Here is a 26,279-nt window from a genome sequence, read left to right as displayed (position 1 = left end):
AGATTTCATGTTAAAAGGGGTGAAAATAAGAATATTAATATTTGGAGAAGTGAAATTATAAAATTTTTAAAAAAATCAAGATAAAATTATAAAGTAAAAAAAAAAAAACATTGAAAAATTATAAATTTTTGAAACTTTTGGAGAGCAGGAGCCTTTACCAACCCCCTCCCTCAGCCTTTGATTATTTGCACACCATGTGAAACTATCAACATCTTTTTCAATGTCAATTAAATTTTCATTTTTTTAAAAAAATGAACGACAAAACTTTCGTTTAGGGTTAGTCCATCTATAGACTAATCAGATGTCATATAAGCAAGCTAAGTTAATAGTGTTAGAGTTTGGTTTAACATGGTATACTAATTTTTACATCTCATTATAATTCATATACTACATGTGTAATTAACTCAAATTTAAAATGTTTGTTGCTCAATCCAATTACTAGTTAAATGAATTATTATCCTTATCCTATATTTATAATCAATAGTTTAAATATTTTAAGCGAATTTAATAAACAGTAACCTTGTTAATTAGTGATCAACCAGCCTGTTTTGACATTCCTGTCTTGCTCGTTTGAATGCTTGTAAATATAACATGATGAAGAATCTTGCTGTTGAGATGGGTGAGTGACCTGATCTGGCTGATACGAAAATGCAAAGAAAAAGCTAGGCTGCAAAGGGGCCAGGCCAGGCAAAAGAAGAAGTTAAGTCAAAACCAAGACTGATGCGAGACACTTGTCAAACTACGAGCTCGGGTGCCCACCTCCAAGCTTAACACACGTTCAAAACAAGGGGCGCAGCCTGGAAACAGCGGTTATCCTGTTACTTAGTCAAGGTTCCCAGGACCTCCGAGGCTCTCCCCGACATTGGCTGGGGAAAAGAAGATCTGCAAAAATTCTTTCAACTTTTTCTTCCGTTTCTGTTCTTTCCCGTCAAAGATATTTATCTTCTTTTTCAAGTATATACTGGTTTCAAACACAATATACTATCAAAATCTTTCCCTATTGTTATGGATTATTTTTTATCACATTTAATCAAATTTTTATAACTAACGATTAATTAATTCTTGTTAATCAAAATAATACTTATTATTTATTTTACATAATATTGAAATGATATGTTAACTTATTATAATATATAGTGACAAGACATGTTAATGTGGAATGATGCTATGGTCATGTAATAGTTTTACTTTTCATTATAATAAGACAACATACCATATAGGTGTTATGTGACGTAAAAATAATAAATATTATTTTTTATTAAAAATAATTAATTAATCATTAATTACAAAAATTTATTTTTACACCTCCAAAATACAAAAGTAAATTAGTTCAATAGACTCACCTCAATCTCCAAACAAATATTCTACCAAAATTACTTGGCAAAGGCAAATAATTCAAACAAAAGGGCTGAAGGGCTATCTTTATTATCTTTTATTTTCTCAGCCATAAAAGATTTGTATTGATAATTAATGAAAGTTATATAATAAGTTCAGCTTAAAGATTGGAGATAATTTGCTGCTACATCATAAATGTTAGAAAAAAAAAGAGAAGTAAATGAAAATAAAATAAAGCAAGTAAGAACACTAGGAAGTATGAGGCTTGGTATCACTGTCCTTAAGGATAATTTTTGCTCATTCGGAGTATAAAACTCAGTGCAAAAAGACTGTAGTGGTTATTCTTTAAGATTCAACAGACTCTTCCTTATAGTTTGCATAAACTGTTAAGCGATGACAAAAACAGCAGAAAGAAAGAACCCAACTAAAAAGGAAAAGAAGCAGAGAAAATAAGCAAAGAAGACTTAAGAGAAGATGAGAGGCTTTGGTGTGGTGAGAGTGAGGTAGGGAGGCTGCATTTATAGGTAGGGAATAAAGTGAACGTTGCACCAAATAAGGGAGTTGAGAAAAAGCCTCAAGGAGTTAGAGAAAAAACTTAGTCAGCATGTATACTTAGTCAGGTATACGTTGTAGCAAAATTAGGAAAGTCATCAGCATGGTAGAGTACTTAGTCAGATAGACGTTGGAGCAAAATCAAGAGAGTTAGGCAAGCATGGTAGAGTTTGAATCTAATTCAATCAAAGGTTGAAAAAGGTTAAAAAATTAAAGCCAAAGTATAAAAATTCACTTGGGTATAGCCCATGTGTATATTTGCTCACAAGAGGCGAAATCTAAAATTTCTCAAGGTCTGGCCCAATCTTGTGTGAGCTCGAGCCCACTCCGTTTTCTTTACTTGCAACAAGCCCATAGTGAGTTTCTATACATAAGGCATTCACCTTTCTTGTATCTTGGCAATGCAGGATGTTTGAACTTTATGAAATATACTATTTCCAACAATCTCCCACATATTTCGTAAGGTTTTATAGAAAATTTTGCTCAGTCAAATTTCAGTTGAGTGTAATGCATTGTGACTGGTGCTTTTTAAGCTATGAACCACCCCTAGAAAGAATGAAACATAAATCACAAAATTTTGGTGAAGTTTGCAACTTATATGAACCAAAATTCTTTATGTTAAATATAATTTTCATTAATCACATTACACCATCATAATTTCTACTGTTCAATGCGGTTTTGCTCGAATAAGCCATGTACGTGTCTAGTTATTCATAAGTGCTCTAGAGAATTTACCACAATTCTCATAGGAGCGGCCCCACTCCACACTTATATAGGTTGATTCCATCAAGTGTATACTGCAGTATAATACACTACACATAAGGGATATGGAATGCATTAAGAGTTTAACTCAACCTCTCTTACATTGCAGTTTCGCACTACTCACACACCATAAGAGGGACAATAATTTTAATAGTGCATTAATTTATCAATAAATAACTTGTTATTACCTATATGAACCCAATTCATGGGATCTCCAATCACATAGGTTGAGTTACTATTATTTGTTGATTTCCTCAATTGGCTTAAGTCTCATTCCTCTCGATGTAGCAGTAATTAATTTTCTTTCTAGGGGTTTAATCAGAAGATCGGCTAAATTCAGCTCTGACTTCACATACTTAATGGATATAATTTTATTTTTAAGCAGCTGTTTTATTACATCATGTCTCAAATAAACGTGTCTATTTTTACCATTGAAAGTTTTATTTTTTACAATAGTTATTGTCGCTTGGCAATCACAATGCATAGACACAGACGGTGTTGGTTTCATTCCTAACAGAATATATGTTAAGAGGTTTTTCAACCACTCAGCCTTATTGCCAGCCAACTCTAAAGCTACAAATTCTGACTCTATTGTAGATTTAGCAATTATTGTTTATTTGGCTGATTTTCAAGTGATAGCACCCCTACCAAGGGTGAATACATAACCATTTGTGGTTTTTATCTCATCTGAATTTGAGAACCAGTTAGTATCACTGTATCCTTCTAATACAGTGGGAAATTCATTATATAAAATACTATAGTTTATAGTACCTTTCAAATATTTCATCACTTTGCTCAAGGCAGTCCAATAATCTCGATTGGGACTTTGTGTATATCTGCTCAGTCTACATACAACAAAAGTTATATCTGGTCGAGTATTATTTATCAAATACATCAGACTCTCAATAATCTATGCATACTCAGACTGAGCTACATTATTATCTCTATTTTTCTTTAATTGGATATTACTATCATAAGAAGTACTTACAGGTGTGACATTAAAATGCCCAAACCTTTTAAGTAACCTCTCAACATAATGCTTTTGTGTTTGCATCAAACCACTATCACATCTTATGATTTTAATACTCAAAATAACATTGGCTTCTCTCAGATCTTTCATATCAAATTTAGTAGCTAAGAAACATTTTGTTTTATTAACCACATTAATGCATGTATAAAAAATAAGCATATCATCAACATATAAGCTAATAATCACACATTCACTATCAACAGTTTTTGTGTATACACATTTATCAACTCTAGTTGTAAAAAATCCATTACTAACAAGAATTTGATCACATTTCTCATGCCATTGTTTTGGTGCTTGTTTCAAGCTATATAAGGATTTAATCAATTTGCAAACTTTGTAAGATGTTTGAACCTTATGAAATACATTAGTTTCCAACAATAAATACATCACCATAAACAACAGAATGCAGCACAGTACTAAAAATGAGCAAAATATCAAGCCATTGGGGCAAAAAATGAGACATACACAAAATATGACAAGCCGAGTAATGAGACCATAACATGAGTGAAGAAAAGTGTAGGCCTGAAGTAGTGGCAGATTATAGCACACCAATAGTGTTACCACCAAGTAGAAAAGAAAGATGATTAATTTGTCGATTACATCCTTTTTGAATTATGTAAAACACTTCCGCAATTTGTAAGATTTGATTTGTCTTTTGCCTAATCATCCACATTAAATTTAAATTCACCGGTTGATGAAGATACATAAGAGACTTCAAACCTATGATGGATTGGGGTTCGTTTCAACAAAGAGGTCCGTGGCTCTTGCCATCAACAATAATCATCTATGGCATTAATCCTTTAAGCGGCATGAATCCAAAATAAGGAGCAAATTTTGATAAGGAAAAGAATCTTGTCCTCATTCCACACTTTGTTGTTAAATATAGTATCATTTCGTGCCAAGCATAGGGACCACAAGGAAGCTCCACATACTATCATCCATCGTTTGTGAGTAATACTTGTAAAAGGACAGTCCGACCATACCAACTAAACAAGACTCGACTCATACCAAATAAAATAACATGAAAGAAGAATATGGGAGCTTCTCTCCCCCACTTGCCCACACCAAGGACAATGAATCTAATCAGAAGTAAATTGAACACCCCGTGGTTATCATGCACCCCTCCTCATCTCTCAAGACCCATCCCACCCCTACTAATCCCGGCTTCCCCCTAGCAGAGCCATTTGTATTGAACTTAAGAAACCTTCACTCGGTGGTTTCCATTCCTCCTTATTCCTAACCTCTCCCTTTCTACCCGTCCCTACTCCCCATTCTACTGTCGGGTTCTCCTACCACATAGGTTCAGATATAGTTGTCCCCCCCTCAAGAGCCTTAACCCAAAGTAAAGTCCTAATTTTCACCAAGGTAACAAGGTCATTTCTTCCTATCAAACACCACCTTATTCTTTCCCCCCCATAATGTCCATAATGCTGCCCTGAAGATAAGTCTCCACCTACTCTCCCTCCTTCCCAGCATTTCAAAATTTCTCCCCAAAAGTCCCAACTCCACTTGTAGGTAAGCAACAAATGGTTGAATGGCTCAAAGTGCCATCCCTAATCTTGATTAATTGAATTATGAGTCTTGGAAATTTAATTTGTCAAACCATGTTTATTCATCTTAAGTAATTAATTAAAATTAATAATTTAACAATTGAATAGATGATTGACTTAAATAATATCATCAATTTTGCATGACAATACATAATCCGTCACTTGAAAAATTTTCAATTAATTAATGAAAAATAAATTTCAAAGGACACTATATAACACTTTATAATTGATAGAAAGTTTTCCTTCTCCACGGTGGATATTTAAATTTGAAACTTTTTGTTTTTCAAAAAAATAAAAAAGACTGGTTCATTATTTGCTTTGGCACGATAGAAAAGAAACAAACACATTAATCAGCACATACTTCAAGTCGTGGTCTGTTTCATGCACCTTTTTGGAAGAATATCGATCGGTTATAGTTTCTTAAGGAAAAAGGAAAAGGAGAAAGAGAAAGAGCATATGCAGTTAGCATAGCCTGCAATAATAGCATAAAAGGAAAAATCGTTGGTGATTGATAATTTTAACTGTACTTAAAGTAGGAAGTCCACTATGAAAAGAGGCAAAACCCCAAAAAAGATGGGTGTCAAATTAAGGCTAGACTTGTTCACCTATGAAAAGCAATCTTCTTTCTCAGCTTTTCCATTTTCTCCTGAAAGGAACACATAATTGCAGGACGGAAATAGATGGTCTACCTCTACCAGAATTAGATAGGAAAAACATCACTCGGCCGCCGGAGAGAATTCATATTCATAATAATTCCGAGAGGTAAGATGAAAAGTATACTCAAGAAGTAGTTCAACAGTGCAAAATCTGTTCATTTTTTTAGTATTAGAATCTTATTCACAAGCCTTTTCTGTAGGCCGATCAGTCAGTATTGTTGATTGAGACTTCTCCATAGCCATGCCAACCATTCCAGGGGGCTACAATATTGTTTTTCTATCGCTTAATTCCTGCTAGTAACTCAGTTTTTTACAGGCTACTCGTTCACTTTTAACCTAGTAAAGCTCTAAATTTTTTAGTAGGGCATCAAGCCTTGGCGTATCCGGCGTCTGCCCACTGCTTTTTATGTAACAGACCGAAGTTACAAGAAACGGTGTTTGTCAAGTCAAAATTATAAGGTTCTTCTTCATGATCATTTTGGATAGGGTACCAAAAGTACGAATTAAAAAAGAAAAAGAGAAGGGGTGGCACGTATTTAGATTCGGAATTATCATAAATTCTCTTTGCTTGAATGTATTATATATGGTTATAACACTGCAATTTTTTTTTTTTGAAACAATGAGAGCTGCGTCCTAAATGGCTTTTTATAGGTTAACTTGGAAAAGGAGCTGACATGAGGTGAGGCATGCCCTGACCTAAATATACTCTGTTCAGACTTTAGAGATGCCCTGAACTTGTCTTGAGTTTAATTCTTTAAGATGCCAGGACCTTTGACTGCTATTTCTATCTTGCACAGTGACGATTCTCATCATTTAAATAGGAAAAATAAATAAAAAAAGTAGTAATAATGGGGTTTACCAATTTTCATGAGTAAGATACTAGAGTTGTACCAAATAAATATTATGACATCAAGTAGGAACAAATAGTTAAGATAGAAGTTTCTTTTTTTTCTTTTGAAGCAAATCGAAAGGAGTTAAAATAGAAGTTTGGGTAATAGTTTGAAGGTTGCTATATTTTTTTTTTGGTCATGAAATGTTAATGGCATTCAATTTTGCAAACTTTTGTTATAAGTAGTTTGCCACTTCATTTAACATTACCATATAAGATTATAACTACCTTGGTAATCTATGTATAGTTTGCTATATATATATATATTTATATTAGATGGCTAAAATGGAAAACGGAAATATCTATGGAAACATATTCTCTTGATAGTCGACGAACCAAGAAATTAACACTGATCCATGTAGTTACTCTCCTCTTGTCTTTTCTCTACTAGTAACTTAACTAGAAAAAATCTGCAAAGTCATCACAGTGAATTAAGGTGATGAACATGCATTGACATGTCCAGAAAACTGCACGTGTGAGTTTTGGTTTTGAAACTAATGGAACACACAAGTCCAGTGATGATCAGTTGCTGTCATGATACAGTAGCTAGATCTTAGCAAGCAGAATCAATGTAGTTTTCAATCTTATAGTGGGCTTGATAAAAGAAGCAGACTGGAAGAAGAGAAAATACAAGTCCACAAATCGATACAGGTAAAACTTGCTTTTGAACTCATCTGTTGCTAGGGGCATATGCACCACAACTTTTCAATGAATTGTTGTAGTCACTTACATTTTATACATCTTCAGTTGGTTTTTGCTCTCCAGTTATTGCATAAACAAGTTGGGTTTTCAAGCTTTGCAGTATAGGCCAACTGACCCGAGTGGATATTTAAGATCTGGTACACTGTTCCTTCCCTTTCTCCTTTTCTAAAGAACACGATAATACCAAATAGCCTACTCTTTGATTCTTGTAAAATTTGCAGGACTTGGCTTGTCGACCATGATAAAAAAAAAGTTATACATGTGTACTGTGCCAGAGCCTTGAAGAGAAAAATGGAAAAGTGAGGGTTTCTCATCTAGGCTTCAACTGTTGTTGTGATAATCAGTCTCATTTCTGCAGTTTCAGGGGGGTTTTTGTTCATCAGTCAATGTGTAAGTAAAGTGGTTCTTCCAGATTTTCAATACAGACCAAGTGATAATATTTCAGAATATATATTTCAAATGATTATTCTGCTGAGGACATAACTTATACAGATCTATTTTCAGGGCTTGATCGATAAAAAAGAAAAAAAAGTTGCACTAAACCACAGTGCTAGCTAGCTACAGCCTTGAAGAGAAAATGGAAAAGTGAGGTTTGCTCATTTAGGCTTGAATTGTTGTAGTCAGTCTCATCTCTGTTTTTCTGCAATTTCAACTGGGATTTTGTTCTTCAGTCAATGTGTAAACAAAGTGGTTATTCCAGAATTTGCAATACAGACCAATTGATAATATGAGAATTCAGATAATTATTCTGCAGTAGACGTCTATTCTTTTCATTCTCCTTTCTAAAGAACATAATAAATCCAGATAGCCTACTCTTTACCACGTTCAGATGAAAATTTACAGGGCATGTCTTGTCAATATGATAAAAGTTGCACCAACCCACAAGGCCAGAGCCTGGAAGACAAAATGGAAACGTGAGAATTTCTCTTTGTAGCTAAAAATTTGGCCTTAAATTACTGCGGATGGGGCATTTCTAGTTCTTGGTATGGAGAAATCTATACAGTCCATCAGTTTGGTTCTTGTTTTTCAGTTAATGCATAAGTAAAGTGGTTCTTCCATCTTTACACTACAGTCCAACGTAATGTTCAAAGACTCAAATGATTATTCTGCAGGAGATTCCTCTCATCACCCTTTTCCTTTCTGAAGAGCATAACAAAAACATAGCCAATCTTACTAGATTTATGTCGAATTTCTTGGGCTTGAAATGTACAAAATTTCACACTGGGGGTTTCTTTTAGTAGGCAAATATATAGTCTTTGACGCCTATTAGTTATAGACTGTCAGGACATCAATCAAAGCCAAAAGATATATACATGAATTTGCCCCAAAACACTAAAAGGGGTTGATTCAATAATTTGCGAAACTAGCATAATTGTATTAAGTAACCAGCTTGCATTTTGCAGGGAAATGAAAGAATAAATAAAAATGGAAACACAGAGAGAGAAAGAGAGATTATACCAAAGAAAAAGAAGACATTAACATAATGCAAGATACCCTTTTTTTAAATATTTGCAAAATAACTGAAATTACATAGTAGCATAACCGTTAACTGATACTAATACTAGAATACGAAGACCAGAGAGCTAGTCTTTTGGAAAAGATTATTTCCCGTCATATGGGCTACTTAACAATTCCTAACAAATGCCCCCCACCAGGCTTTATTCTTAGCTAACCCCATTAAGCTCCAAACATGCACATTGTAAATGTCTTGTGGTTCTGGTACAGTGTGGTACAGTGAACAGACTTGGCTAACATCATGTTTACTGTACCACTTATTTTAGCGTCTTCTTGCAGCTGTTTCCCTTTGAGCATTGAAATAGACAGCTGCAACAGGGAGGCCCAGTTCGTTTTCTTCTGCAAACTTTCTGGTATTGAAATGATCCCTTGATGAGGGTGTACTTATCACTGCTTGCCTGCGTTTCTGCTTGAAGAGGAGGAACACAAACCTGTGGATCCCTATGTTTGGCCTTGGCATTTCATAGTTCACCACTTCCCTTCCTGGTGTTTTATAGAGCATGTATAAAACCATAACAAATTAAGTTAGTCCTGTTCCTGTTACTTCATTCTCTATCATATGCTCTCTCTCTCAGTGGATTGAAAGGACTTACCAAATGTGGCATCAGTTGTGCCGGGTATATCTGTCACTATCCTGTGAGATTTTCAATTCAAGTTCAAAGAATCAGTGTATTGCTTAAAGATGTGTATTCTTAGTTTGATTTTCTTTTCTTATTTGATGAAACTTATTACCTTTGTTTTAGCATAATTAAACCTGGAAAATCAGGAAATCATGAACTCTAATGTAACAGTCATATATAAATAGAGAAAGTGTAAGCTGCCCTATGAAAAGTACAGGGTTTTTTCTTTATTTTTTGTAATTTTGGGGTTTGGATTATTTGTAGGTAAATGCTTAGTGCCAAAATGCTCCATGTAGTCCTGCCTCAATTAAATCATGCCTTGTTACTTGCCCTAATGTACACAGGGCATAAGGTAAAAGCTATTTTGGTATTAAAAGTTCTTATACAGACATATATATATATATGTATATAGATGATGGAGTTTAATTAAGAGAAAATTAAAGGAAATATTACACTACCAGTGTAAGTGCTCCCTCAGGTAAGGGTCACTAGGACCAGGAACGTCTGGGTCTGTCATGACCTGCAGTATTATAGAGAGACGATTGATGACTCTTTATGATACATGGCCTAGAATAAGATTCAAAGAAAAGAAAGAGAAGCTATAGAGGTGCTGAAAAGTGTAGTTTACCAGGGTGAAAAAGGATCTCATATCGCCTCCATGGACATCAACCTTAGGCTTGTTAGTTACTGAGGATGGAAATAACTCATGGCCATTATATACCTGCTTGTTGGCGTTGAAAGTGACAGTCATTTTCACAGATGGGGTGATAGCATCAATAACATCTCCAATCACTCTCCCCACTACAAGAGGATCTGACAGTTTGGCCATCCCAGGGTGAGATAAAAGAGACAGGCAAAGGAAAAGGGAAAAAGGAGTGATGAAGACTGAAGACTGGAAGTTGTTATAAGAGTCTGGATAAGCTTATATGCTTCTTTTCTCTTTTGGAAGGTTTCTTATTGGGCAATGAAGTAGAAGAAGCCCCCATATTTATAGTGCTGAGAAGCACCCTCAAGCTAAATTGAGATCCACTAGTGGGGGTTGAGGGAAAAAAGAAAAGGTTAAGAAAGTGGAACATCAAAAACAGCAAAAGTTTATAATGTTCTGTTATCTAATAAGCTATACCATCAGAACATGTACTATTAGGATATATTTCTCAAAGGTGAGCCATTGCAGGACACTCTTACTACTATATTTTGCTATAAAATCTTTTCTTCAATGGCATAAGTTCACTTTTAGCACATTTATATTACATTTTTACTTTGTTTATATTATAAGGTTAAGTTTGATTTGATCAGAACCTAATCAATAAATTTATAAACCTTATGCTCATGAATTCATATCACAACAAGCATATTCATTTATCATTGAAATTGAATATATTTGTTTAACATTTTTCAAGCCGTTACTTAGAGTAGACACCAAAATTTCTCTGGTACTAAAGACCATACCAATTTGTAACAGGCGCTGTGATGAAAGTTAACAGATAGAGAACAATTGTCTTTGTTAACAGAAAACAATAGATATCTAAAGTTTTCAAGTTTGGGATATTCCCTAGGGCCCCCTCCCAATGCTATTGCATACTCTCAAGGAAAATTGGTACCCGGGAGAACTCGTTATAGGAGCGAGATTCCTTCTAGGTCTCCCACACAAGGATAACATTGTTGGTGTACATGGGACATGGCTTGTGTTATTTACCCTCTGTTCCGTTGGATATAGTACATGGCCTTTTTTCCCTCTCTATCTTAACCATTGGTGTAGGAGAGGACTTGGAAGGACATTGAGGATTTTATTTCCCCTCTTTTTCTCAAAGGTAGGAGTTGAAAGACATGGCTAATCAACGAGGAGAAATTAAAGAAAAAGAGAGGTGGGACTTAAGGTAGTACGAACTTATTTTAAGGACAAAGAGACTGATTTGGTGCAGTAATTGGTTTGGCATACAGATCCCTTTTTCTCCCAGGTGCGTTGCCACTGAAATGGATATCTAGACAACATTATGCCAAAGGGTTGATTTCTTCAAAATCAAAGCAAGGGAAACCCCTTAAAGTTTGTCAAGGCAGAAAGAGAATATATGTTCATTAATTAGGACTTAAGGGAAGTACTCTTTAGAAAGAAATGCCCAAGGAAAAGAAACAATATTGTGGGTCTCTCCTACATCTACTACTCTTTTATATATATATATTATTTATTAATTTGTGTAGCTGTAGTTATCCCTGCAGAGCTTGAAAGCCATGAATTTAAATGTGGGTCTCCACTGAAGCAGTCCCCTCATTTTTTCTGCTCTTCTTTAACATAATGGAAAGGCAGAATTTTCAGCAGATCATCCTGGTAAAAACATTGTCAAGCTGCGGAGAGACTACTCTTGACCTTTTGCATTAAAGGTAAAAAAGGGGAAATTCCTGAGATGCATTTATTTCAGAACTTTCCCAATCTAACCATTCACTTATGAACATGTTACTGGTTTTAGGGATATTTTAAGGAAGGGGTTTGGACTTTTGGAGCATAAAGGAACTCCACCAGCACAATTAATGTGCCGGTGCCACAACAAAGACTGCTGTAGTGGTGAAGGGTCATTTCAGAGTAAAGAGATTTCAAGTTGGGGTGTCATTTCTCTACTTGAAATAGTAGTGAAAGAGAGTGGGGTTCCTATATTTGGAAACTCTTGCACTTCTTTTCTTCATATTCCACCCTGGAGTTACCTTTTGATAATATAAACTACTGACTTCCAACCATGTATTTTATTCTACATACTTTTCCTTCACATCTGCCCTTCCTTTTTCCAGTTTTTTTCTGCCGAAAGGTATATATCAGTGATTCTTCTGCCAACAGTTTATATGTGGCCACTGGCCCAGACTAAACATCACATTCCCTAGGAAACTCATGGTTTAAATGAACTTCAAGAATATTCGAACATTATTTCCCACCAACAAATTTGTAGGTATATATATCAAAATATGCAAACCCATTTTTTTTCCTGTCACCCTTTTCCTTTCTTCATTGTCTTCTCCTACAAATGTAGATAATGTAAGTGATTTATGTGCTTACATTTAATTATAACCAAATCCTACATTTATAAGGGGACAAGTATTTAGAAGAATAAATAACAAGACCGGCTAGCCATTACAAAAAATATAAAAATCATAAGATAATTATACTAGTATATAAGTGATCAAAACATATGAAGCAACTCATTTTGAGATAAATACTCATGTCTCATGTATAAATCTTTTTACTCATTTTTAAGATTAAAATTATACTACTATTTATTGTTACCTATTACATGTGAATATATATTTTAAATAATAATCTTATAAAATTCAAATATCTCTAAAGTGTAAAGTTTAGTCTATAAATAAAATATAATTATAGTTAAAATGTTTAAAAAAATATTAATCTATAAATTATTTAATACTATTAAATTTTAAAAAAGTTAATGAAATTCATTCAATGCAACAAGAATTCTTATTTACAAATGAGATTAATCTTAGTAATATTTATAATAAAAATATTTTTAATGCAAGTCGTTTTATACAATTAAAATTTTTATATATTTACCTAATAAGATTAATTTTATTAATATAAATAATAAAAAATTTAAAATAAAAAATTTAAAATATAATAAAAAAATTTTCTTATATAGTATAGATAAAGTCTCAAAGTTAGAAGTTTTTAAATCCAAACCTTTAAATGTATAAACATGTCACGAAATTTACGTATAAAATCTTTTAAAAAGCATTGCCGACTACGGTAGTCCTGTTGTTTAGAATATATGTGGAGCAAAGGGTGCAAGTATCCAAATTTAAGCTTTAAAGTATGTACCTTTTCTGTTTGAAAGGCCAAAAAGAACATCACCTTCGTAAAAGTTTTCCTTCCCTTTAGGAAAAAAGAAAAAGAAACAAGTAAGAAGCTTTGCCTAATTCATTGCATTTGCAAATGCTTCCATGCATCCAATCAAGAGTAAAAAGGCAAAGACTATTTCAAAAGTCTTTTGGTTCTTGCAGTGCATGCAACTGCTTCGACCGTGGAGAATTGGGCAAGCTTTAAAGCTAGTGGACAATAATTTATTTATTTACCTTTTTCCATTATAAAAAGCTATAGCACAATGCTTGTGCATGCATGACACCTCCACTCCTCCATTCTCCTAGGGTTTCTATGTTTTATGTCTTCTATATTTCTAGGTTTTTTGCATTATTCTTGAAGGGCTTTCTCTCTTTACAAAATTTTTGGAACAGTTGGACCTTTTGTGGAATGGGGATTGATAAAGTGGTGACGTTCTCCCCCCGACAAAAAAAATATATATATAATTATCTTAATATTTGATTTATTTATGAGTTATGTCTTGGTGTTTACTTGGATAGAATATCGAATAATATGTACATATAAGATAAAATAGCATTATGACGACTACTTTACCATGTAAAAATTTAATTATAGTAAACATTACTTGTGCATAATGAATGTACATAGATGAGGTATTTAAATTGTTTAATTATCTAAATTATTGAGGTAATGCAGAGTAATTAATAATCACCAAGCAAGATTACTTAAAATTATTGGCAGAGCGGCATAAATTTAACTACAAATTCATCATGTTTGGAAGAAAGTAGAAAATGCTCTCTGTGTACAGGCAAACCTTCCCTTGGATTTCACCCTCTCAATCTCTTAGCAAACACATGATTCGATTTTAACTAGTTAGTATTATAACTATCAAAAGATATTACTAATTATTTTCTTTTATAAAAATAAAAGTTTATAGTATATAATACTATTAGCAAAATTAGTTGATACCTTTACAAGGTGGAGGTTTTGATATATGTTATAGAGGCACCATAGCCACCCTTGATTCCTGCTCTCTCTCTCTCTCTCTCTCTCTCTNACCCCTTCGTACTTACCTGCTCTCTCTCTCTCTCTCTCTCTCTCTCCTCCGGAGTTCACTTGATAAATTAATATCTAGAGGCCTAGGTTGCCTTTACGTGATTCTCTCCCTAGCTTTGGGTAAAATACATATATTATTAACCTAATAATAATTCAATTAGATAATATAAAGATGGTGTTGCTTAATGATGTGTGCAGGGGGGGCCTTGCAACACTTGTTTTTGGGGATGTATTTGTTGAAAGAAAGCAAGCATTTTCACTTCTTCTTTGAATTATTCATTCAGCTTTAAAATATGTTATCATATGAATATTGCTAATTAACTAAAAGTTTACATACGTGTATCCAATAGCGACAAAAAATTTAATCAATGCCACAAAAAGTAGGACTTTCATGGCTTCGAAATGAATAATGCATTTTGTTTTTTCAAAGGCTAAAAGTAATCTATTAATCATAAAAGAATGTGGAAAAGTTTGTCAAAAGAGATCAAAGAAAATTTCCCCATCAAAAGATCACATTTTGAGAGCAAGCAAAAGCCCACAAAAGAGCATCATGAAAGGTTTCATGCACCTCTTCCACTCATCCCATCTCTTCCATCATTAGTTTATCCATAATGATGAAAAATGAATAAGGGGTTATTTGATAAACTCAAAATAAAAATTCAATATTAATGAAGAATTAAATATTGTTGAAAATGACTCTCCCCCTTTCTTTTCTCTCTTAAACAGTAGTTTGGATGATTAAGAATCTGCCAAGTAGTAGTGAAGGGATGACATGACCAGATGAAAGAGATCAAATAGCATACTAAATAATGGTGGAGAAGTCTGTGAGAAGTAGTATATTAGGTAGCAACACTATGAAGGCTGTTTATGTTTAAGGCTTGGGGGAACAAATTCCATTTCCATCCAACAAGAATTGAGCTTAAGCAATCTGCTTTTGCTTGTCAAATGGGCAAGGGCCACCCCTGCCCAATTCACATAATCAGGGCTTGAGCCTTCCTACCCAATCAATTCTTACGCAATAGGCCGCTTTCATTGTCAATATGGATGGGCATCGGAAGAGGCCTCCAAGCTCTTTCCAGCCTAAATAAATTAAAAGATAATATTCCTTTTTTTAAAAGAATATTTTCTTCTTAAGGCATCACTGAACTCCCAAAAGTACCAACTCATCCCTCTATGTCTCACTGGTAAAATTCTCACATGCTTCGAAGTGGTAACTTCCAAGCTTCGAACTTTCGCGACTCCAATCTTAGTATTGTTGTCTTTTTGTGACAACACAAACAAAAGTACCTAATTCGGACACTAATACTAAGTTGCATTCAATGCACGTTGCTGGCTGCTTTTTGGAAACTGGAATAAATATCATTACGCACTGTCGGTCGCAGTGAGCCCTGTGGATCAAATTCTAACTTGGGTCTTTTTCAAGAAAGAGACTCTTGCTTCCATCTACTTATTTCAGGTAGGAATGACAAGTGGCCAGATCAAGAAGAAGGTCTCAGCTGCATCTGCCAGAGCTCATACGAGAGCTAACAGAGCCAGATCCAGTTCGTTGCCAGGTTGGGTTTTTTAATTTTCTTTTGTTCTCTCAACTACTTTTATTTAAGTGCTTACAAAAATTTCTGGTGTCTATTTATTTGGGATCAATTTATTGTCTTTGAGTATTTATGAGTCAAACCCATTGTTACTTACTGTGTCTTTATGAAACTTCCAATTTTGGTTTGGTTGATATGTTCTTGAAGAAATGGCAAGAAATCTTTTTTTTTATCTTTTGCTCAGTAAATGGAAAAAAATCTTATCGAAGGATACATGTTTGGATTTAAATATCTGATTCTTGGGATATGTATGCTAGTGCTTTCTCTATGTTTATGCAGATTCCACACTAATTATGTGTAAGTTGAGAACTGGTCTGCAGCTAATTATAATACTTTTTCTGCTGCTGTTGCTTTTGTTGCTTCTTTCCTGTTCTGCTGTAATTCCAGTAGTTTTATCAGTTTTCCTGCTTTAGTATTTGGTTGATGAAACTTCCATTGATCCCTAAAGGTAAAAAGAGATTATATATATATATTTGCGGTGAGGACTCAATCCAATCGAAACTTTTGTGATAGAATTATAAAAGGAAAACTTTAGTTATTAATGTTTTAAACCACATGTTTCAAATATACTATTGGAAAAAGCTTGATAGTTTTTGCACGATCAGAATTTGAAAATCACCCATGTTTTAGGCAAATAAGCATCTGCTTCCCTCTATGTCCCCTTTTCCCGTGAAGATCTAGCAGACTCTGTATGTTTCAGAATGTGAAAATCAATCCATGTTTTGGGTACAAAAGCAATTCTTTGGCTCTCTGAGTTGTGGTCTGCATTCTTTTTCTCTTGTTTCAGCACAAGAAGAAGATAGATACTTAGATGAACAAAACATTGGAAAAGGAATCCCTGTAATGCCTTTTGATAAAGGGACAATGTTACTTGGTTCTTACTTCTCAAGAACAGTTATCTATGAATTTTTAGAGAGTCCAAGAACCATAACCACATTTTGCTCACCATTTTCTCTATTCATGCTGTCTTTCTAGGTTTCTGATTATCACCTGGTGTAAAATCTTTGTAAAATTTATAGCTTACAGATTTGGATGAATATCACCAGTTGTAGATCTTCTATCTGTCTTCTTTCTTTAATTATTTCTGATATGATGGATATTATGGTATTTTCTCCCTTTGCAGCAATGATTGCACCTATAGCAGTAGCTTTGACAGTAGGTCTTATGGGATGGGCTTATCAGGCTTTAAAGCCACCCCCGCCAAAGATATGTGGCTCAGCAGATGGGCCTCCTGTCACTTCTCCTAGAATTAAGCTCAGTGATGGGAGGCATTTGGCATATAGGGAAGCTGGAGTTCCCAAGGAAGAGGCTAAGTACAAAATTCTTGTCATTCATGGCTTTGACAGTTCCAAAGATCTGAATTTACCTGCCCCTCAAGTATGAACTTCTTTTGATTATTTACAACTTTGCACACCTTATCATATATAGTTCTAAACCATGTTGCTGGAATTTACTTTGTTACTTCTCAATAAATATGGAAGAATGAAAGCTAGTTTGCTATTTAGACATGCTACATGATATGTTTATGAGCACTTCCATTCATTCTCTATAAAATGCTAGTACTAGTACTAGAAACAGAAATGTTTCATTGATTTTGCTTAGCGTTTTATCCACTTTTTTGATAAAAAGCATATTTCAAATTCTTTAGTACACTTAAGAAGAAGGCTGGAAAAGAAACCCAATCACATGTGTGCATTTAGATGTTTATATATGTAGCTCAGCAGTACTGAGCAACAGACAAAGGGACCAAGTCATGACCAAGCACTCAAGGAGCCAAGTGCAACTATAACATCTGTAGTGGTTTGCTGGCACCAGTGCTTCCGTCAAGCAACCAAATATTGACTTAATGAAACCAGATTGGCATACTTTACAATCCCAGCATGTACCAATATGTAGTCTTCTCAGATCAAAACATCAAAAGCTGCAAGTTGTCAACTTGGAATGTGCAATTTGTATAGATTTTCTAGAAAATGAAAATATTGGTTGTACAGTTATTAGGAGAGAAGTATGGGAAAATGTGTAGCAGGGTTTTGGAGTGCAAAACCATATGCTTAATTCTTGAGAGGCTAATTTAGTGATAGGCTATACGTGAGACTTTTTCCATTTCATCCCTCAAAGAACCTTGCTTTGATGGAACATAACTGGTCAATTGCGCAATTTATATTGTTTCATTACCTACATGATTTAAGTTGGCTTTGTCCATAAAGCTGAAATATTTGATATGAGAAGATGTTGTGAAGCTAGCATTATGGTTTGGTTTTTCAGGAACTTATAGAGGAACTCAAGATCTATTTCCTCTTCTTCGACAGAGCAGGTTATGGAGACAGTGACCCAAATCCAGCACGCTCAGTGAAGAGTGAAGCATATGATGTTCAAGAGCTAGCTGACAAGTTGCAGATTGGTTCTAAGTTTTATGTGATTGGGATCTCCATGGGAGCCTACCCTGTTTACAGTTGCTTAAAATACATACCTCATAGGCATGTTGCTCAATTTATTTACAAGCTTCCTATATTGTTCCTTTTGACATAGCAGAATTCTTGCTTTCTAATTATACTAAAGGAAAGGAGCTACCTTGGCAATGGCATTTTTTTAATCTTATTTGCAGATTGGCTGGTGCTTCCCTGGTAGTTCCATTTGTCCACTACTGGTGGCCTTGTCTTCCGGCCAATTTATCGAGCGAGGCATTTGACAGGTTGCTTGCACAGGACCAATGGTCATTTCGAGTTGCTCATTACACTCCTTGGTTATTCTACTGGTGGATGACCCAGAAATGGTTCCCTTCATTGAGCATTGTGGCTGGTAACATGGCAATTTTTAGTCAAAGTGATTTGGAGATATTGAAGAAGTGGTCAGAAGCTCCAATTGTTGGTCAGGTTGTTACAGTTCTTATAAATTGATTTATCACAAGAAAGAAAGAAACTGCTATAAATTAATGCATTGCTAAAGTTATGGCTAACGTGATGCTTAATGCCACTGGGCATACATTGCAGAACCTTCTCCAAAGAGGAGTAGTTCCTCATCAAACTTATGGTGGTTGACAATAAAAGATGAGATTTTAAAAAACACAAGAAAGAATTTGTCTTACCTTGATTTTCCATAATGCTATTTTCTTAGACATTTGATTCCACTATCAAATACATAAGTTATAAACTTGCTTACTTTTAAAGCAAGGTCTCCAACTGATGTTGCTTAGCACGTCTGACTGCAGGAAAAGATTCGACAGCAAGGGGTTCATGAATCTCTGTATCGAGATATAATGGTCAGTTATGGAAAATGGGAATTTGATCCCATGGATCTAGTTAATCCTTTCCCTGACAATGAGGGCTCTGTCCATATTTGGCAAGGTTATGAGGACAGAATCATTCCATTTCAAGTAAATCGTTATCTCTCAGAAAAGCTTCCTTGGATTCATTATCATGAGGTTCCTGATGCTGGACACTTACTGATTTTTGAGAGCAAAAACTGTGAAGCTGTTTTACGGGCGCTGTTGCACAGATAAGACCACAACTCTTCGTAGTAAGATCTATACTGCACTGAGCATTGTACTATATTTAGTGAACTGTTCAATGTTTTGCATGTGTGAATTTTCTTTTCTTTCCTTTTTTTACCTTCTTTGGGGGGACGGGGGGTGTTCTCAGTACTCAGGAGGGTAAGAGGGATTAAACCTTGGCTCCATTGAAGGACTAACAACTGCTATACTAAGTTTAGATTGTTCTTTAATGAGCTGTATGATGGTCTTGTAGAAATGTAAATGACAGGGCTCTCCCCCAAGATAGCAATGATTTATCAGTATAACAATTATAAACTCGTGCTAAAATTCTGAAAGGAATCTAGTTTTACTTTATAAGATAGAAACCAACACTAACTCCTCTAAACTTGTTATTTACTTAAGAATTTCTGCCGATTTACTGTTGAACAAATATTTGATGCTCCCAAATCAAGTACATTTTGTCATCTCCAGAAAGGCCACACCACTCGTGTAAAGTTCTAATCAGTCAAGCTGGGGTAAGCACATTTTTCCCAAGTCTAAGTAGACACTGGAAAGTAACTCAGGACTTTCAAAAACTGATAAATATAGTAATTGCTTGGCTAAGAATAATATCCTACCAAGGAGGACTTCACGCTATAATTTTCGTCTTGCAATTCGCCCCAATTGGATACCTGAATCAGCTGCAAGAGACTGGTGTGAATCGTTCAGAATGAAATCTGTAACGATTGAGTTTAGTTTCTGCTACTTCTTTTCCTTTGTCCACGGACACAGACGACGAGAGGATGTCTGTGGAGAAGGTCTGAAATGGCGAAACAATGACTTAAATAAAAGAAAAGGACCAAGGGGTGGCACTGAAACGAGGGCCAGAGCTTCGACTGTACCTAACTAATGGAAGGCATTTGTCTTATAAAGAAGCGGGTGTTGCAAAGATGATGCTTAAATACAAAGTCGATGTTTTCCATGGCTTTGATAGCTTTTCCACTTGCCATTATCTCAAGTGAGGAATCCATTCATGAATAATTAATGTCACAGGGGAAAGGTGTGGTTGGATCAGCTACTGCTTTTCAGGGAGGGCTAAAGTTTTTGTTGGGATATTTTGGTTTGGCACTGATTCAAACCTGAAAACACTCTTGTATATGTCTGACAGACTGAGTTAAACCTAGAGATGGAAGCCTTATTTCAATCTCAACAATGAACTAAGATCAAGCCCTTCATTAGCTTTATATCTTATAGAATCAAGTGGTCCTCCTCAATTTTGTCATGACTTGTTTATAGAACTTCTCCTTCATTTTGTCCGTCAATGGATAAGAAATATACAAAAATTATATAAAAATCAACCAAGATTTCACCCTTCAATTGGGCCAAGACAACAGTTATCGCTTTAGGAGATGACTTTCGATAATGCAAATGTATTGCAGGCAGTTTTTCATGTTTTAATTTCAAACTGTTTGAACTTGATGGGAAATTGGTGGAAGATAGCTTGTTATATGTTAGATGTAATTCCACTGGTCTAGCTAGAACATTGTTTTCGAAGATGCTTAATGCTGCGGATGATCATATGTAAGATACTTTCCTTTCCTTTCCCTACTCTCATTCGATCCAAACACAATGTTAGGTCAGAACAAGTTGATGGGATCCCTTTTGAGTCCCCTACGTCCCTCTTGTTTTGGCAACATCCCTAAAAAGGAATGAGAGGGATGTGGTTTTTTTGGCTTTAGTGATAGCGGTCCCCAAGCATGACACAGGCTGTAACGACCCACTACTACGGCCGTTACCAACGCATAAGTCAAGGAGGCGAGCCTACACAACCCAACAAGCTTTGTACATATATCAATCTTACAAATAAGTTCTTTGCTTTATCATATACTCTAGATCTTGTATAACCAGAATTGCAAATTTAATTCTCAAACACTTATAAAAATTCTTAATTAGAGATTTAAAATATGTGTTTATATTTGATGCACTAACAGAGTATATAAGCTATACACTGTCAAGCTACCAAAATGTGCCACCTCATTTATAAGATAAAACTAGAATTCATTAGGAACTTAAAATTAAATATTTAAAAGTTTTCAACATTTAATGAGGTAAAAACTTAAATTTTTTTTTTACTATCTCTAAAATCTCCTCCATGTTTCTCTCTAACCTTTTGATCTCAAAAATTTTTAGATCTTCCATGTCTCTCTAAAAATCTTTAGGATCTTGTTTTTCTTCTTTTCGGTTTAAAGTTGTTTTTTTCTTTCAGGTTTAAAGTGCAAAGGGGAAGAGTAACTTTCTCTCTAAACTCTAATCCATCTTTCCCTCTAAACTCTAATCCACCTTTCCCTCTAACCTTTCTCTTGTTCTTTTTAAACAATCGAAAATTTATTCAAGTTCAGCTTTACTTTACATGTGATTGATTAAGATTTGAAATCGATAATGAAATTTTCAATTTAGAGTGTGAGATTTGAAATTGAGAGTCTTCGGTCTATATTCTTGTTATTGATTTAATTAACTATTTTCATAGGATCATAATGTGGTATTACTTTTTACTTGTTACTCATGGATTGACTTTTTTTAAAGAGTACTCACGGATTGATTTAACAATCTTGGTTCCTTAAAACATGAGACATGCAAGATTTTTATTTTGATTAGTTCCTATGGTATTAGACATAAGTTATGTATGTTATACTGTTTTCGTAATCTCCCTAGATCTAGATCTAGGAACAAGTAGAGATGATAATAGTGCAAAGGAGAAGAACTCATGGAAGGGAATTTAGAGAAAAGGTAAAAACTTTTAATTATCATCGCTCTTGATATTGCATAATTTTCTCAAATTTAATCTTAATGGAAGAAGAAGAGGAGAAGAAGATAATGGAGTTTGAGAGAAAAAAAAAATAGTTGAGAGGAAGTTGGAGAGAGAAAAAAAGATTTTTTTTAAATATTAGTATTTTTTTAAGTCCTTAATGGATTTTAATTTTACCTCATTAATTAGGTGTCACATTTTGGTAGCTTGACAATATATAGAAAGATATACATTGTCAGTGCAAATATAAATTCTTAATATATATGTACAACACATCTTCAAATGTAAACCTTCAAAGATTACACCATTCAAAATTAATCAAATAGCAACTAAGGGCCTCGGCCCAAAATAGTTTTATGAATGCACCACTTTATTTAAAAACAATAGACAACGTGACATCTAGATAGTGGAGTGACACGAAGGAAGTGCTATAAGACACCAATTACCTATGCAGCAAGTTGAGGTTCCCTCACCACGACTGCTCCCAAGTAATTCACTTATCTGCCATTGTCAACTAGTTAAGGTTATACCTGTCAAAATGGACTTAGCCTATTGGATTGGCTCATTTTTATAAAATATGGAGTGAGCTGGGCCTAAAAATTTAGACCTATATTAAAATCGAGTATAAATGAGCCAACCCACCAAATCAAAGGGTCGGGGTGAGCTGGGGCGAGCTAGCCCTATGGGCCAAAAAAATTAATAATTTTATATATTTAATTATATAAAATTAATAATTTAATTATCAATAATATTGCTTATTTTATATATTTCAATGTGTTTAATCTTTACTTATCAATTAATAATTTTAATTTATGAATTAAATCATAAAATAATTTTATTAATAGAAATTTTATTAAGTAAAATTATAAAAATAATTTTTTTTAAAAAAATGAGCTGGCCCAACCCAACCCATGGGCTAGCTAGGGGTGGGCTAGGGTTGAGGTTTTGATAGCTCATATAAAAAATAGTTTGACTTGGCTCAACCCATATTTTCTTAACCCATAAGGGCTTAGGCCGAGCCGAACCGAGCTGGACCGAGCCAGCCCATATTGACAGCTCTAGTTAGGGTGAGCCTTTCATACTCAATGAGTGGACAAGAAGGGAAACACGCATTAAGGTAGAGTTTTGGGATAAAAAAATAAAATAATAACACATACATATTATGAGATAAACTATGCATAGAGTTAATAAATTGTGTGTAAATCAATATAAGATGCTTGAGTTTAAATCTCAAAATTAGATCATCAAGGTATTCTGTAAATTTCATACTTATTATAAAACAATTAACCATGGTCATTTTTAGTATAGTAAATTTCCAGTATGTCATGTAAACAAATAAATCACAACCATGGTTTTCTCAAAGCAAGTATAATAGTAGTGTCATGCTCAATTTGTAAAAACATATCAATTAAGGTATCTTTGGGTAAGTTTAATATATAACCCCATAGGCTCTCTCTCATATCAATAACCTTAACACCTACTCGTGGGAACTTCTCACGCCATCAAATATGAGTTAGGGCTTTAGGTCCTTTTTACCTACTCGTGGGAATTTCTCATGTCATCAAATATGAATCGGGACTTCAGGTCCCCCTTTATTATCAATTATCAATCATCAATAACCATTACTTTGTGCACAAAAATCGTACAAATTTGATGTAGTAATAAGACTGTAACGACCCAAGTCCAACTACTGACTCAACAACTTTTTGGGCCTAAACCACATGACCTTCAAAAGCTTATTCGTTTCAGACTAAATATTTATATTTATTTTCATGAAAACATATATGCATACATTATACAAAGTCATATATAAAAATCAGAAATCATACTTTGTATAAGCCACATTCTAAATCCAACATATAAGATTCATATACATATCTATTTTGCATGCTCAACCCGATTTTAATAAATCATAGGACAAAATATCATATATCATGTACAAATTCATTTTGAAGCTAATTTTTAGGGTGTGAAAACACCGAAGGGATATCAGTCAATTACCTGATATTGTTAATTTCACTTTCAAGCAGCAAAGTAGAGAATCTTCCTAGTAACCTAATATTTCAAGAAACACATACAAAAATTAGAACTGAATTTGCAACCAGATCCTATAAGGCGACTTTCCGTTGACCATCCTAAGCACTTATGGTGTGTAGCAACTTCTATTACAATTTAGGAACATTTTCGATTAATAAAGTAATATTATATATATATTTGAATTAATAAAATTTTCAATAAAGTTGAGAATTAAACTTAAATCATAAAATCAGTAAGGATTTTAATTTCAGATAGAAAGATAACACTAATTTCATTCATAAAAATCATATTTAACATTTTTCATAAAATTTTGATATTTTAATAAAATTTACTAATTTAAGAAATAAATTTATAAAATATAAATATATATACTTTTAGATATAAAAAATAAAGTAGAAATCGCATATCCAATATTTATGAATTTTACAACAGAATTTATCATATATTAATTAAAATCAAAAGTTTAAAAAAATTAAATGAAATTTTCTATTTTCTGAAATTTTCAGAATCTAGATGGCTATTTGGCCTCCTTTGAGCTCTTGTAACTTTTAACCTGAATAATTTTCAGTGATGAAATCAACACCAATATGAATTATTCATATCATACTACAACACCAAAATTTGTTTCAATTAAAAAAAGCACAAAATTCCCAAGTTTCGAAAGTCAAAAGTCTCAAAATCATCACAAAAATACTCAGATTTTTAGGTTTTCAGTATCAATGTACCTACTTTGAGGCTTTAATTCTCTTAACACAGGAAGCTTCTAACTGAGCCATTGACGCCAGATTAAATATCTCATTTCATACTACAAAAGCCCTCAAAGAAACGACCAAAAATATTACCAGAATATGGAGTTTCGGTGACCCAAAGTTGAATTGTCAAAACTTAAGCTTAAGCTTTTGAGGATCATGTGATTTAAGCCCAAAAAGTTATTGGGTCAGTGATTGGACTTGGATCGTTACAAGGACCTATACCCATAAAGTATACCCAAAAAAATAGACCAATAGAATTTGAAATAAGTAAAATTAATTTCAATCATAAGCTCAATAAGCATGTATGTATATTTAAATAATGAAAGCCGTGAGCAATATATAACCAAGTTTATCATAAAATTAGTGAATAATAAAATAGCAAGTTCACATATGCAAATCAATGAACATGGCATAGTTAAAATATTTCACTCAAGCATCATGAAAATTGCCACCAAGGCAAATTAGAAAATTCATTAACGACCACTCTAGGGCCTTTATACGGGAGTGTAATACATATAATTTTGAATGCTTCAAAATAGAGTAAACAAAATCTCATCATATTTCAGGGGCTTGTTTCCCATTTGGTAAATAGCTTAATAGTTTTGTATGCCCACAAAAACAATTCATAAAAAACGAGGTTAATAATCATTTCTAATCATTAACAGCTGATGCAATCCAATTGCAATTCAATTATAAATATTGGAATTTAATGTAATTGAATAATATCTAAACAGTGAGCATATCGAACATATTTAATATATTATATTTACCATTCAATAATACTTTAAAAAGGAATTGCCCACTCACCTCTTCCGTAGAAATTCACACCAATTTACTAACCATTCCTTTTTATTTGATTCAGCTTCCCTTAGCAGATTCCAGCAATTTAAATGTTCACCACCCAAATCCTCTTCACCCTTTTCTTTTTCTAGCAAAGATCAGATTTGCTCAATCAAATTCCTAGCAACAACATGTCACCACCAATTAATAAAATTTGTGATGCTTTTACATTTACTTATTTGGCCAACAGAATATTAACAACTTAAACCTCAATTTCAATCATTAATTCTTACTATTTTTTATATTAATTTTCCACATCCATCAAAGTTTAAGCCTCGGGTTAGTCAAAGTTTTCAATATAA

General features: G+C 33.8%; 2 protein-coding genes and 1 long non-coding RNA gene across 4 annotated transcripts; 2 read left to right on the top strand and 1 right to left on the bottom strand.

The window, feature by feature from the left end:
- Positions 7,106 to 7,992, top strand: LOC108663366. Of its 2 annotated transcripts, none has more exons than XR_001929338.1 (4): positions 7,106 to 7,425; positions 7,540 to 7,613; positions 7,698 to 7,866; positions 7,981 to 7,992. It is a non-coding gene; the product is annotated as an uncharacterized LOC108663366 (long non-coding RNA). The 2 variants fall into 2 exon arrangements; XR_001929337.1 differs by having other exon boundaries at positions 7,522 to 7,613.
- Positions 8,978 to 10,551, bottom strand: LOC18590337 (CEN-like protein 2). Its single transcript, XM_007015787.2, has 4 exons — positions 10,240 to 10,551; positions 10,070 to 10,131; positions 9,585 to 9,625; positions 8,978 to 9,474 (listed from the first exon to the last, which is right to left on the bottom strand). The coding sequence occupies exons 1-4, from the start codon at positions 10,438 to 10,440 to the stop codon at positions 9,254 to 9,256; spliced, it is 525 nt and encodes a 174-aa protein (XP_007015849.1). The 5' UTR covers positions 10,441 to 10,551; the 3' UTR covers positions 8,978 to 9,253.
- On the top strand, positions 15,651 to 19,898 carry LOC18590336. Its single transcript, XM_007015785.2, has 5 exons — positions 15,651 to 16,037; positions 17,197 to 17,450; positions 18,339 to 18,550; positions 18,679 to 18,946; positions 19,282 to 19,898. The coding sequence occupies exons 1-5, from the start codon at positions 15,947 to 15,949 to the stop codon at positions 19,570 to 19,572; spliced, it is 1,116 nt and encodes a 371-aa protein (XP_007015847.2). The 5' UTR covers positions 15,651 to 15,946; the 3' UTR covers positions 19,573 to 19,898.

This window comes from Theobroma cacao, chromosome 9, assembly GCF_000208745.1.
Source record: "Theobroma cacao cultivar B97-61/B2 chromosome 9, Criollo_cocoa_genome_V2, whole genome shotgun sequence".
NCBI lineage: Eukaryota > Viridiplantae > Streptophyta > Magnoliopsida > Malvales > Malvaceae > Theobroma > Theobroma cacao.
This window is presented reverse-complemented; position numbering and strand designations above follow the sequence as displayed.